Raw genomic sequence first — 14,346 nt, forward strand, 5'->3', positions numbered from 1 at the left:
GTCAGGGACAGGACTAATCTCAGGTTAATTTGCATATGTAAAGTATAATAGTTGTACCTGCGCTATCACAATTTGATTATCCTTTCTCTGTGAACAAACAGTCCACAGAGCCGCTGCTAAGTACCTGAGGGATGGCGGCTGCCTCGATCCACAAAATTATATATATTGAATGTAAAAGTAAAGTACCAGCGCTGGGATAAAGGAAATGTGGCACAATCAAATAGCTAATACCTGTTCTGATGAGTGTATGTTCGGAGAAGCATCTCTGAACATACACTCATCAGAACAGGTATTAGCTATGTTCGGAGAAGCATCTCCGAACATACACTCATCAGAACAGGTATTAGCTACTTGATTGTTCCCCATTTCCTTTATCCCAGCGCTGGTAATTTGCATATGTATCAAATCGTTTTTTTTACACAATAAAAGCACACAGAGCTATGGGGACTGGGTATTGCGGATGTGCTAGCGGCCATGTGGCAACCCATGTCCTCAGCTCTATACCCAAAATCCAGGTAACAGGTTCCCTTTAATCCAACAATTAGCTTGACTTTTGAGGTGCAGGATGTTATCCCCCAGTTCCACATACAGTTATATCAAGATGAGGGAAAGGGTTATAATAAAAATGGTTGCTTTCTTGTGTGAGTTATTGTATGTTTATGACTCATTCGAGGCATGAAATGTGTTTTCAGAGTGTCTTCTTTGATGTGAAATTAGAGTTGACTTTTGGTTAAAACACTTTCCACATTCAGTGCATGAAAATGGCTTCTCTCCTGTGTGAATTCTCTGATGTCGGGCAAGATCAGATTTTTGGGTAAATTTTTTTTGACATTCTTGGCATGAAAATGGCTTCTCCCCTGTGTGAATTTTCTGATGTCGGGCAAGATCTGATTTTTGGGTAAAAGATTTCCCACATTCTTGGCATGAAAATGGCTTCTCTCTATTGTGAATTTTCCGATGTTCAAGAAGATTTGCTTTACTTAAGAAACACTTATGACATTCTGGACATAAAAATGACTTCTCTCCTGTGTGAGATCTTCGATGTGTAACAAGATGTGATTTCTGTGTAAACCATTTCCAACATTCTGGGCATGAAAATGGTTTCTCCCCAGTGTGAATTTTTTTATGTCGAGCAATATCTGATTTATGGATAAAAGATTTCCCACATTCTTGGCATGAAAATGGCTTCTCTCCAGTGTGAATTTTCTGATGTTCAAGAAGATTTGCTTTTCTTAAGAAACACTTATGACATTCTGAACATGAAAATGGTGTCTCCCCTTTGTAATTTTTCTCATGTTCAATAAGATCTGATTTCACACTATAACATTTTCCATATTCAGAACATGAAATTGGCTTCTCCCCTGTGTGAATTCTTTGATGCATATTTAGATCCGATTTCACACTATAACATTTCCCACATTCTGAACATGAAAATGGCTTTTCCCCTGTGTGAGTTCTCTGATGTTTAAGAAGATCTGCTTTCGCACTGTAACATTTTCCACATTCAGAACAGGTAAATGGCTTCTCTCCTGTGTGAATTCTCAGATGTTTAACAAGATCTGCTTTTGCACTATAACATTTTCCACATTCAGAACATGAAAATGGCTTCTCTCCTGTGTGAATTCTCAGATGTTTAACAAGATCTGCTTTTGCACTATAACATTTTCCACATTCAGAACATGAAAATGGCTTCTCCCCTGTGTGAATTCTCAGATGTTGAACAAAATTTGATTTCGAAATAAAACATTTCTCACATTCTGGACAAGAAAATGGCTTTTCCATTATGTGTTTTTTTTTATGTTCAAAAAGATATGATTTCACAGAAAAACATATCCCACATTCAGAACATGAAAATGGCTTCTCCCCTGTGTGAATTTTCTGATGTCTAACAAGATCAGATTTTTGGGAGAAACATTTCCCACATTCTAAACATGAAAATGGCTTCTCCCCTGTGTGACTTTTTTGATGTCTATCACGTGCTGATTTATGAGTAAAACATTTCCCACATTCTGAACATGAAATTGGCTTCTCTTCTATGTGATTTTGTTGATGTTCCACACCTGTTTTGTGACTTATATTTTGGTTAGCATTTTGTGATGAATTATAAGATAGATGTTTAAGAGGGTCAGATGATAGAGCTTTGCTGTGAAGGGCTGAAGGGACATCTGAGAGGATGGCACACTCTTCACATGTATCTTGTGTGACACCACAATTATCTGCTCTAAGATATGAAGATATCAGACATCCTTCTGCGCTCCTGGCACAGTCTTCTGCAAAGAATAAAACAGATTAATATTTTTGAATAATATAACTAGTGTTGAGCGAAGCCTAATTTCCTCACCCTTAGGCCTCATGCACACAAACGTATTTTGTTTCCATGTCCGTTCCATTTTTTTTGAGGATAGGATGCGGATCCATTCATTTCAATGGGTCCGCAAAAAATGCGGACAACACACGGTGTGCTATCCGCATCCGTATGTCCGTTCCGTAGCCCCGCAAAAAAAATAATAGAACATGTCCTAGTTTTGTCAGTTTTAGGCATTGTTACAATGGATCCGCCAAAAAAAAAAAAAAAATGGCATACGGATGTCATCCGTATTTTTTTTTTTGCGGACCGCAAAACACATACGGTCGTGTGCATGTAGCTTTAGTGGTAACAAATTTATTTTTCCTGAAATGGCAGCAAAAAAAAAAACCCAAAACATACCTTATCCATTTGCTCGAGGAGAGGCCGTCGTGGCCATCTTGATTGAAAACACCAGATGAAATCTCGCGTGGAGACATGATGACATCATCACGCTGGCCAGGCACAGTGACATCATCAGTGATAACGTCACCACGCCCAGCCAGAGTGATGATGTCATCACATCATCACGTGAGATTTCATGCGGTGTCTTCCATCAAGATGGCCTCTCCGCAAGCAAATGGATAAGGTTTTTGTTTTTTTGTTACCGGATTAGTCCCTGAAAGTACACAATTATAGCATCAGATGCCACAATTAGCAATGAACGCGGCATCTGAGAGGTTCAATGATGGGGGACGGCACGATTGTCGTTCCCCGTCGTTGAGCCCGCTACATACCAAGGAATGTGCATTGTGACAAAGTCATTTGTCACAAATCTAATTTCTTCGTGAAATTCGGTGAAGTGACCGAATCAAATTTTTCATAACTTCGCTCATCACTAAATATAACCATAAAAATTATAATGGTATTTTGTAACATTTCTATAATAAAAGTTCCATAAAAAATGCAAGGCATGTAGCAAAATGCAATTATGGATTGACTAAAGCTGCCCATACACATTACAGAACCGCTGGGCAAACCTGCCTACCATGCTCTGCTGTCTCTCTACACTTATACACAACCTATATGATTATCCCACTGAAGACTGCCATGAGTGAGGTTTCCTCCCAAACTATGATCTGCCATGTACAACCTTCCCCCACCCTGCTATCTCTCACACTATGACAGGGCTGGCCAACCTGTGGCTCTCCAGCTGTTGTAAAACTACAATTCCCACCATGCCATGCTGTAGACTGATAGCTGTAGGCTGTCTGGGCATGCTGGGAGTTGTAGTTTTGCAACAGCTGGAGAGCCTCAGGTTGGCCAGCCCTGCACTATGAGAAGGGAAGGGGAGATAAGAGAGCTTTCAGAAACAGGAGCAGTGCTCTGATGGATTTATATCAAGTTTATCAGCAGCAGCAGCAGCAGCTACGTGTAGGATTTACCATATACTCTGCAGAAGCAAAATGTTAGGAGATTTTTAAACAAAGAGCGTTTTTGAAAGTGGCGCAACGTTGCATATATGAAGCAAATGAACAATAAAAAAAATCATAAGCTGTTCTTAGCCTCGAAAGGATATGTGTATTTAGTCCTATTACCTGGTGATGTGAGGGGCTGATGGTCCTCCATCATGATATCCTTGTACAGATCCTTGTGTCCTTCTACATACTCCCACTCCTCCATGGAGAAATAGACAGTGACATCCTGACACCTTATAGGAACCTGACAACACAATTAGGGCTGCAGCTAACCATTATTTGAATAATCGATTAGTTGTCGATAATTTCATCGATTAATCGGGAAAAACACCAAAATGACAAAAAAAGGGGTTTATATGATTTTACTTGAAACATTATGTTCAAAGGCCATATTAAAAAAAAATTGTGGATGGCACTGTTATGGAGGGGATCTGTGGATGGCACTTATGGAGGGGATCTGTGGATGGCACTTATGGAGGGGATCTGTGGATGGCACTTATGGAGGGGATCTGTGGATGGCAATGTTATGGGGAGGGGGACCTGTGGATGACTTTGCTATGGGGGGATCTATGGATGACACTATATAGCATCTTATGCTATATGTGTCATCCACAGATCTCCCCCATAGCAGTGCCATCCACAGATCCCCCATAACAGTGCCATCCACAGATCCCCCATAACAGTGCCATCCACAGATCCCCCATAACAGTGCCATCCACAGATCCCCCATAACAGTGCCATCCACAGATCCCCCATAACAGTGCCATCCACAGATCCCCCATAACAGTGCCATCCACAGATCCCCCATAACAGTGCCATCCACAGATCCCCCATAACAGTGCCATCCACAGATCCCCCATAACAGTGCCATCCACAGATCCCCCATAACAGTGCCATCCACAGATCACCCACCCCCCCCCATAACAGCCCTGGCCCCGACGCTCACAGCAGTATTCCTTAACCGGCAGTAACTTTTACTTTAAATCAGCGCATCTTCTTTTACCTTACAATGAAGTTCCAGTAACAGGCAGAGCGGGTGGCGGCGTAACGTCACTTACTCACGTGACGCGCCTGCTCCACCTACTTTATGAATAAAGTAGGTGGAGCAGGTGCGTCACGTGAGTAAGTGACGTTACGCCGCCACCCGCTCTGCCTGTTAATGGAGCTTCATTGTAAGGTAATAAAGATGCAGTGATCTAAAGTTCAAGGACCCGCAGGCATAGCAACGAATCGGCCGATTATTCGATAACTGGATTAGTTGACAACGAATCCCGTTATCGAATATTGTCGATAACGTTGATTAATCGTTGCAGCCCTAAACACAATGATACCGTCATCACCCAGACCCCTCCAGTGCTGTTACTGTATAATGTCCCAGCAGTGTCACCTCTCCAGTCAGCAGCTCCATCATCTTGTGGGTGAGATCTAGGATCTTCTGTTCATTGATCTCCTCATGTATCACGGAGTGAGGTGGAGGCCCCGTGATTGGGCTCAAGGTTCTTCCCCATCCTTCAGACACAGGAGCCTGACAGCGTTCACTAGAGGTCTTCTTCACCACTGTGTAATCCTGGATATGGGGAGACACAGTAATAAATATCACTACTGACATTTCCAGAGTCCATCACCTCTACAGCCATGTCCATCTGTTATTACCATAGATAAGAATGATGTAATGTGACATCATCAGAATCTCTCACCTCTCCAGTCACATCATCTGTTATTAATAGCGTTGAGCGAATTAAGCTTTGGATCATCAATCTGAAGTCGATTCATTCAAAAACGTCACATTTTAATGTTGTCTCCCTACATGAAAATGTATTGGCTCCGTGGAGCCAAACTTCATTTCATGCGCAGTCTGTGTGTGTTAGATTCTTATAAAAACCGATCTTATTGATTTGTAAATCACCTCTGTCAGGAGCCCAAGGGGTTGTCCCACGATCTCCTGGAGCCCAGCCACGCCCATCGATCCGGAGCCCAGCACCGCCTACCACATGCGCAGTTGACTCGTTGAAGCCGGTGCCAGTAGTCCGCACGGGGGCGCAGACTACAGTGTCCACTGCGCCTGCGCGAGATTACGGCACTGAGAAGAACTGGCGTCAGGGATAGTGGAGTGAATAAATTAAGTGGTAGGCGGTGCTGGGCTCCGGATCGATGGGTGCGGCTGGGCTCCAGGAGATCGTGGGACAACCCCTTGGGCTCCTGACAGAGGTGATTTACAAATCAATAAGATCGGTTTTTATAAGAATCTAACACACACAGAGCAGTAACAGTGGGGTCATTGTAAACACTGCATGGAGACTAATGGGCACATATCAATATCGCTATATCCTTAATCCTGGTGACAGAATCCCTTTAAGTCTCACCCAACTGCGCATGAGATGAAGTTTGGCTCCACGGAGCCAATACATTTTCATGCTGTAGGGAGACAGCATTAAAGGGAACCCGTCACCTCCAAAAAGCATCCCAAGCCGGCAGCAGTACCTTAGAGTAGCCAGCAGTGTGTTTGTAACGATCATTTTCTTCCTGCAGGCAGATGAAGCAAAAGCTGTAAAAACGTTCTTTTATCCCCTGCCCGCTGCACTTCTCTAGTCAGGCTTGAAGTCAAGGGGGCAGCGGCCCCCTTCCCTGCCCCTTCGCTGTGACTGGCAGCGCTTATGCACGACAGTTTGGCTGGCTGTCAGTCACAGTGAAGGGGCAGAGAACGGGGCGTTGTTACCGTGACTTGAAGCAGAGAGGCCGCTGCCTCCGTGACCACAAGCAAACGTGGATCTGGCGGCGAGGGACCTGAACAAGGGAATGCTAGTATAAAAGTTATCCACGTACAAGTGGTAACCGTTATCCAGCAGTGGGTACATAAGGTCCCACACGAGTTTCCCGCTAACACCCAGAGTGGGGGGACATTCTGGGGGTTCAATACGGGACTCTCGCCCCTCGTACACACGAAATTTGTAAGTGTACCCTGAGGTACTCTCACAAATTTTGTACAGCTTCACGCCATACCTAGCCCGCTTAGTGGGAATGTATTGGTGGAAACTGAGTCTCCCCTTGAACGCAACGAGAGACTCATCAACCTTGACCTCCCTTCCAGGTACATAGGCCTGCACAAATTTGGCCCCGAAGTGATCGATGACCGGCCGTATCTTATACAGACGGTCATAGGCAGGATCACCTCGGGAAGGGGGGGACATGCTGCATTATCTGAATAATGCAGACATTTCCGGATGGCCTCAAATCGGGAACGTGTCATGGCCGTACTGTAAAGTGGGGTCGGGTAGAGGACGTCCCCACTCCAGTAATGCCTGACACTGGGGTTTTTGCACTAGGCCCATGTGCAGCACGAGGCCCCAAAACGTCCTCATCTCGGCTGCACTGACCGGCGTCCAGCCACCGGGTCTAGCCAAAACTGAGCCAGGGTGTTGAGCAACGAACTGTTGGGCGTACAGGTTCGTCTGCTCCACCATCAGATTCACAAATGGGTTACTGAAAAAAAAACTAAAAAAGTCAATTTCAGTAAACCCCACTGTGGGAATCTGGATTCCTGGATTGCCAACAAAATCCGGAATCTCGGGCTCAAAATCCACTGGGGGACACCAGCTAAGTTCACCGGCAGGGGGCTCCGGTGGGCTTATTTGGTGGGCCGGGAAACCAGTACGAGCCCCAGGGTGGCTCGTACTAGGGTGGGCCACAGGGTCCTGGTGGTGGGGGGGCAAGTGGCGGTCTAGGGTCTGAAACAAAAAAAAAAGTTTAGATAACAGTGATTTATTTTATTTTTTTCCTAACTAACTTTTCCCTTCTATCCCTGCCTAACGGTGCCTCTCCCTCACTGACCCTAACCTACCTGGAGGGCGATGAGTGCAGGAGGGTGATGGGTGCCGATTAGGGGAGGATCTCAGGAGCCTGGTGAGGACGGTGCTGCAGGGTACTGGTGCAGAAGAGGAGGGGAGAGAGGAGCGCAGGAAGCACCAGGGCCAGCACCGCCTCTCCAAATCTTCGTACTGTGATTGGTGGTGTGTAATCACACCAGCGATCACAGTCTTTTTCCGGTTCATCGGGTCACCGGAGACCCGAATGGACCGGAAACGCAGCAAACCGCAGGTCTGAATTGACCTGCGGTTTTCTGCGAACGCCGATATGGGGGGGGTCACATGACCCCCCCTGGCGTTGTGACAGGATGCCGGCGCCGCAATCGCGATTTAAACTTAGGACGTACCGGTACGCCCTGAGTCCTTAAGGATTCGGGAAATAGGGCGTACCAGTACGCCCTAAGTCCTTAAGGGGTTAAATGAATCGACTTCGGATTGATGATCCGAAGCTTAATTCACTCAACACTAGTTATTACCATAGATAAGAATGATGTAATGTGACATCATCAGAATCTCTCACCTCTCCAGTCATATCAACTGTTATTACCATAGATAAGAATGATGTAATGTGACATCATCAGAATCTCTCACCTCTCCAGTCATATCATCTGTTATTACCATAGATAAGAATGATGTAATGTGACATCATCAGAATCTCTCACCTCTCCAGTCATATCATCTGTTATTATCATAGATAAGAATGATGTAATGTGACATCATCAGAATCTCTCACCTCTCCAGTCATATCTGTTATTACCATAGATAAGAATGATGTAATGTGACATCATCAGAATCTCTCACCTCTCCAGTCATATCATCTGTTATTATCATAGATAAGAATGATGTAATGTGACATCATCAGAATCCCTCACCTCTCCAGTCATATCATCTGTTATTACCATAGATAAGAATGATGTAATGTGACATCATCAGAATCTCTCACCTCTCCAGTTATATCATCTGTTATTACCATAGATAAGAATGATGTAATGTGACATCATCAGAATCTCTCACCTCTCCAGTCATATCATCTGTTATTACCATAGATAAGAATGATGTAATGTGACATCATCAGAATCTCTCACCTCTCCAGTCATATCATCTGTTATTACCGTAGATAAGAATGATGTAATGTGACATCATCAGAATCTCTCACCTCTCCAGTCATATCATCTGTTATTACCATAGATAAGAATGATCTAATGTGACATCATCAGAATCTCTCACCTCTCCAGTCATATCATCTGTTATTACCATAGATAAGAATGATGTAATGTGACATCATCAGAATCTCTCACCTCTCCAGTCATATCATCTGTTATTACCATAGATAAGAATGATGTAATGTGACATCATCAGAATCTCTCACCTCTCCAGTCATATCATCTGTTATTACCATAGATAAGAATGATGTAATGTGACATCATCAGAATCTCTCACCTCTCCAGTCATATCATCTGTTATTACCATAGATAAGAATGATGTAATGTGACATCATCAGAACCTCTCACCTCTCCAGTAAGTTGGAACAGTATCTCTAGGGTGAGATGTAATATCCTCTCCACCACCTTGTCTCTGTTCCTATCCATTCTTGATAGGCCAATTGGGAATGTCCTCTTATATAGAAGATATCAACGGAGAGGATATTATGTTGTAGGAGCCTGAATGGGGAAAAAAAGAAGAAAAGAATGTAAAAACCACACATAATCTCATGTAAAAATACATTACCTAATGGGAAAAATTTGAGGAGCTATTACACTGTATATGTTGTATTCACCGTTTTTGTAAGGATTAGAACACGAGTTGAATATACACAAAAGCTATAGCACATCGGCCTGGGTTACAGTGGATTTGCTGAAGGTTTCTCCCTATGAATTGAAAGGTGTTTGGTGAAGACGGCTGCAATTAAGAAAGGAGGCTAGCATATACGGGAATGTCAGACTGGGGATCAAATATAGTACAGTCAAGAGCTTAAAGGCTATGTACACCTTTGGGGGCAATTTTTTTTTATTAGTGCATTGTACTCATTATGAGCTAAAAATATTTTTTTCAATAGGTCTTTATTAAGAATAGGGAGTCCTTTTCTCTGCACAGAGCCGAGATGCTCTACTAGCATGATCTGAATTTTCTCTCTGCTCCATCAGATCGCCAGCTGACGGGCTCCTTATCTCTGACCTTATAAACACTCATCAAAGCTCAACCCTTCTCTTTCTGATAAGAATGTGGCTTAAATAAGTGTTTATGACACACATTATACATACAGCTAGAAAAACTGTTAACCCTTGGTGACGGAACGGCTCAATATTTTTAATAAAGACTAATTGAAAAAAAGATATTTTTTTTTTTAGCCTCAAATGAGTAAGATGCTATCATAACAAAATAGCCCCCAAAGGAATACATAGCCTTTAAAGAGGACCTGGACCTTCATTGCAGACTGCTAGTAATTCATTCATCAACTTCCATCAGGAATAATAAAGGAACAGCACAACATAGAGTCCTAAAAATAGTAATTACATGGGGAATGCAAACAGTTAGGCCCCTTTCACACAGGCGAGTTTTCCGCACAGGTGCAATGCGTGAGGTGAACGCATTGCACCCGCACTGAATCCGGACCCTTTCATTTCTATGGGGCTGTTCACATGAGCGGTGATTTTCACGCATCACTTGTGCGTTGCGTGAAAATCGCAGCATGCTCTATATTGTGCGTTTTTTCATGCAACGCAGGCCCCATAGAAGTGAATGGGGCTGTGTGAAAATCACAATCAAGTGCGGATGCGGTGCAATTTTCAGGCACGGTTGCTAGCAGACGATCGGGATGGAGACCCGATCATTATTATTTTCCCTTATAACATGGTTATAAGGGAAAATAATAGCATTCTGAATACAGAATGCATAGTACAATAGCGCTGGAGGGGTTAAAGAAAAATACAAAATATTTTAACTCACCTTAATCCACTTGTTCGCGCAGCCCGGCTCGTCTTCTGTCTTCTTCTTTGATGACCTGGGAGGAAAAGGACCTTTGGTGACGTCACTTTGCTCATCACATGGTCCATCACCATGATGATGGACCATGTGATGAGCGCAGTGCCGTCACCAAAGGTCCTTTTCCTCCCAGGTCATCCAAGAAGAAGACAGAAGAGAAGCTGAGCTGCGCGAACAAGTGGATGAGGGGAGTTAAATTTTTTTTTTTTAACCCTCCATACCTATTTAACTATGCATTCCTTATTCAGAATGCTATTATTTTCCCTTATAACCATGTTATAAGTGAAAATAATAAAATCTACACAACACCGATCCCAAGCCCGAACTTCCGTGAAGAAGTCCGGGTACCAAACATGCCGATTTTTCTCACGCGCGTGCAAAGCGCATTAACACACTTTGCACGCGCGAGGAAAAATCGTGCATTTTCCCGCGACGCACCCGCATCCTATCCGGCCCTCCCACGCGACGCCCGTGTTAAAGAGGCCTTACAGAAACAGACACGTCAGGAAAAGTGACGGGTCCTCTTTAACCCCTTCATGCACCACGATATCACTGTACATTGTGGAATGGACCAACTTTCTGCACCCTGATGTACATTTATGTTCCAGGATTTCTAATGGCCGATCCATTAGCTGTAATATGTTGCCGACAACCCACTTTATAATGGTCGGGATCAGAGATAAAGATGGAGGCGGTAGATGGATTAGCTAGGAGCCTATGAAAGGCCCGGCCCTAACAGACTGCCTGACAGTTCGCTGAGTAGAACAAAGCAGTATACAAGAGGTGGGATCACAGGCTCCACGCTGTGACTAAACAAACACTCATACATTTTCATAAAAATAAAAAAAAGAATAAAAAATAAAAATATAAAAAAAAAAAATTCCATAAAAAAAAGTGGTTTTATTTTGCAAAACTATTTTATAAAACTCCACATTTCTACCTGGTATCGTTGTATAATAGAACTGGACCATCGCGATATTTAACCCCTTCCCGCCACAGCTATTTTTTTTATTTTTTTTGTTGCCTTCCAGGATCCAGAACTTTTTTTTAAAAAAATTTCCTCAACATAGCCGAGTGAAAGCTTGTTTCTTTGCGGGACGAGTCGTTCTTTGGGACTGTATAATCTACTGTTCATTGTTAAAAGTAGTTCAAAACTGTGAAAAAAAAATATTTGTGAGGGGCTGAAACGTACTGTCGAGTCGGCATGTTTACGGCGATGCCCAATTTTCATAGATCCTAAAAGGGGTTTTGCAGCACACAAAAATGAGTGGCAGTGGGATCACAGCACCTTAAAGGGGTTGTCCAGTTTCCAAGCACTTTTGGGCAGCCCCTCCCAATCCATGGATACTTACCTGCTCCTCACCACTCGGTGTCAGCTCCTTTGGTCTACTTTGCTCCTGTCCCTGGTGGTCAACTTCCGGCATTAACAAGGGTTACGTGTGTCAGTGCTGTGACATGTCCCTAAGTGAGTCAAACGGCAGGGGGCATGTAAGTGTGCTTCCCTCCACAGGTCCAAAAGTGTTTGAAAACTGGACAACCCCTTTAAGTACAAAAAAGAGAGATGCTCACCTTCACCAATCCTTACAGGACTGTGAGCACAGGCTTACCTCCTCCTGATGGGCAAACCCGTGGTTGTTCTGTACTTACAGGACCTGTGATGATGTCATAGTCATGTGATCAGTCACATGTGTGGGAGGAGTCAGAAATCACATGACCAGGTGTTATACTTTTAACTGTAGAGGACCTTTGGTGACGTCGTGACCATGTGTGGGCGGAGTCAGGCTCCAGGCTGTGCTGTCTGAGGAGATTCAGATTTTTGTTGATAATAAGAAGCGAGTCCTCCAGTCCTGAGGTTATAGAGATGTGTGCGCCGCCTGAGACATACACAGCTCTGCACTGTATACATTACACACACAGCTCTGCACTATATGCATTACACGTAAAGCTCTGTACCGTATACATTACACACACAGCTCTGCACCGTATACATTACACACACAGCTCTACACCGTATACATTACACACACAGCTCTGCACAGTATACATTACACACACAGCCCTGCACCGTATACATTACACACACAGCTCTGCACAGTATACATTACACACACAGCCCTGCACCGTATACATTACACACACAGCTCTGCACCGTATACATTACACACACAGCTCTACACCGTATACATTACACACACAGCTCTGCACAGTATACATTACACACACAGCCCTGCACCGTATACATTACACACACGGCTCTGCACCGTATACATTACACACACAGCTCTACACCATATACATTACACACACAGCTCTGCACAGTATACATTACACACACATCTCTGCACCGTATACATTACACACACAGCTCTGCACAGTATACATTACACACACAGCCCTGCACCGTATACATTACACACACAGCTCTGCACCGTATACATTACACACACAGCTCTACACCGTATACATTACACACACAGCTCTGCACAGTATACATTACACACACAGCCCTGCACCGTATACATTACACACACGGCTCTGCACCGTATACATTACACACACAGCTCTGCACCGTATACATTACACACACAGTTCTGCACCGTATACATTACACACACAGCTCTGCACCGTATACATTACACACACAGTTCTGCACCGTATACATTACACGTGCAGCTCTGCACCGTATACATTACACACACAGTTCTGCACCGTATACATTACACACACAGCTCTGCACAGTATACATTACACACACAGCTCTGCACCGTATACATTACACACACAGCTCTGCACCGTATACATTACACACACAGTTCTGCACCGTATACATTACACACACAGCTCTGCACCGTATACATTACACACAGCTCTGCACCGTATACATTACACACAGCTCTGCACCGTATACATTACACACAGCTCTGCACCGTATACATTGCACACACAGCCCTGCACCGTATACATTACACACACGGCTCTGCACCGTATACATTACACACACAGCTCTGCACTATATGCATTACACGTAAAGCTCTGCACCGTATACATTACACACACGGCTCTGCACCGTATACATTACACACACGGCTCTGCACCGTATACATTACACACACGGCCCTGCACGTATACATTACACACACAGCTCTGCACCGTATACATTACACACACAGCTCTGCACCGTATACATTACACACACAGCTCTGCACCGTATACATTACACACACAGCCCTGCACCATATACATTACACACACAGCTCTGCACCGTATACATTACACACAGCTCTGCACCGTATACATTACACACACTGCTCTGCACCGTATACATTACACACACAGCTCTGCACCGTATACATTACACACACAGCTCTGCACTGTATACATTACACACACTGCTCTGCACCGTATACATTACACACAGCTCTGAATCGTATATATTACACACACAGCCCTGCACCGTGCACATTACACACACAGCTCTGCACCGTATACATTACACACACAGCCCTGCACCGTATACATTACACACACGGCTCTGCACCGTATACATTACACACACGGCTCTGCACCGTATACATTACACACACAGCGCTGCACCGTATACATTACACACACAGCTCTGCACCGTATACATTACACACAACCCTGCACAGTATACATTACACACACAGCCCTGCACCGTATACATTACACACACAGCTCTGCACCGTATACATTACACACACAGCTCTGCACCGTATAC

At 44.0% G+C, this 14,346-nt stretch overlaps 1 protein-coding gene across 3 annotated transcripts; it reads right to left on the reverse strand.

Moving 5' to 3' along the window:
- Positions 1-439: 439 nt before the first annotated feature.
- LOC120992105 (gastrula zinc finger protein XlCGF26.1-like) lies at positions 440-12,255 on the reverse strand. 3 transcript variants are annotated; one of them, XM_040420876.1, is made up of 6 exons: positions 12,215-12,255; positions 9,137-9,286; positions 5,150-5,329; positions 3,883-4,006; positions 876-2,270; positions 440-791 (listed from the first exon to the last, which is right to left on the reverse strand). In XM_040420876.1, the coding sequence occupies exons 2-6, from the start codon at positions 9,212-9,214 to the stop codon at positions 658-660; spliced, it is 1,911 nt and encodes a 636-aa protein (XP_040276810.1). In that variant the 5' UTR covers positions 9,215-9,286; positions 12,215-12,255; the 3' UTR covers positions 440-657. The 3 variants fall into 3 exon arrangements, with proteins under 3 accessions (XP_040276810.1, XP_040276808.1, XP_040276809.1); XM_040420874.1 differs by having other exon boundaries at positions 440-2,270; XM_040420875.1 differs by lacking the exon at positions 12,215-12,255 and adding an exon at positions 11,548-11,624 and having other exon boundaries at positions 440-2,270.
- Between the last annotated feature and the right edge of the window lie 2,091 nt (positions 12,256-14,346).

Source organism: Bufo bufo, chromosome 2 (assembly GCF_905171765.1).
Source record: "Bufo bufo chromosome 2, aBufBuf1.1, whole genome shotgun sequence".
In the NCBI taxonomy this organism is placed as follows: Eukaryota; Metazoa; Chordata; class Amphibia; order Anura; family Bufonidae; genus Bufo; species Bufo bufo.

Excerpts from the sequence above, each read along its gene's own strand:
- LOC120992105 (XM_040420874.1), bottom strand. The coding sequence starts at position 9,214 with ATGGATAGGAACAGAGACAAGGTGGTGGAGAGGATATTACATCTCACC. Across the intron at positions 5,330-9,136 it reads TGTTCCAACTTACTGGAGAG|GATTACACAGTGGTGAAGAA; the intron begins GTGAGAGGTTCT and ends CCCCATATCCAG. Across the intron at positions 4,007-5,149 it reads TGGAGCTGCTGACTGGAGAG|GTTCCTATAAGGTGTCAGGA; the intron begins GTGACACTGCTG and ends TTGTGTTGTCAG.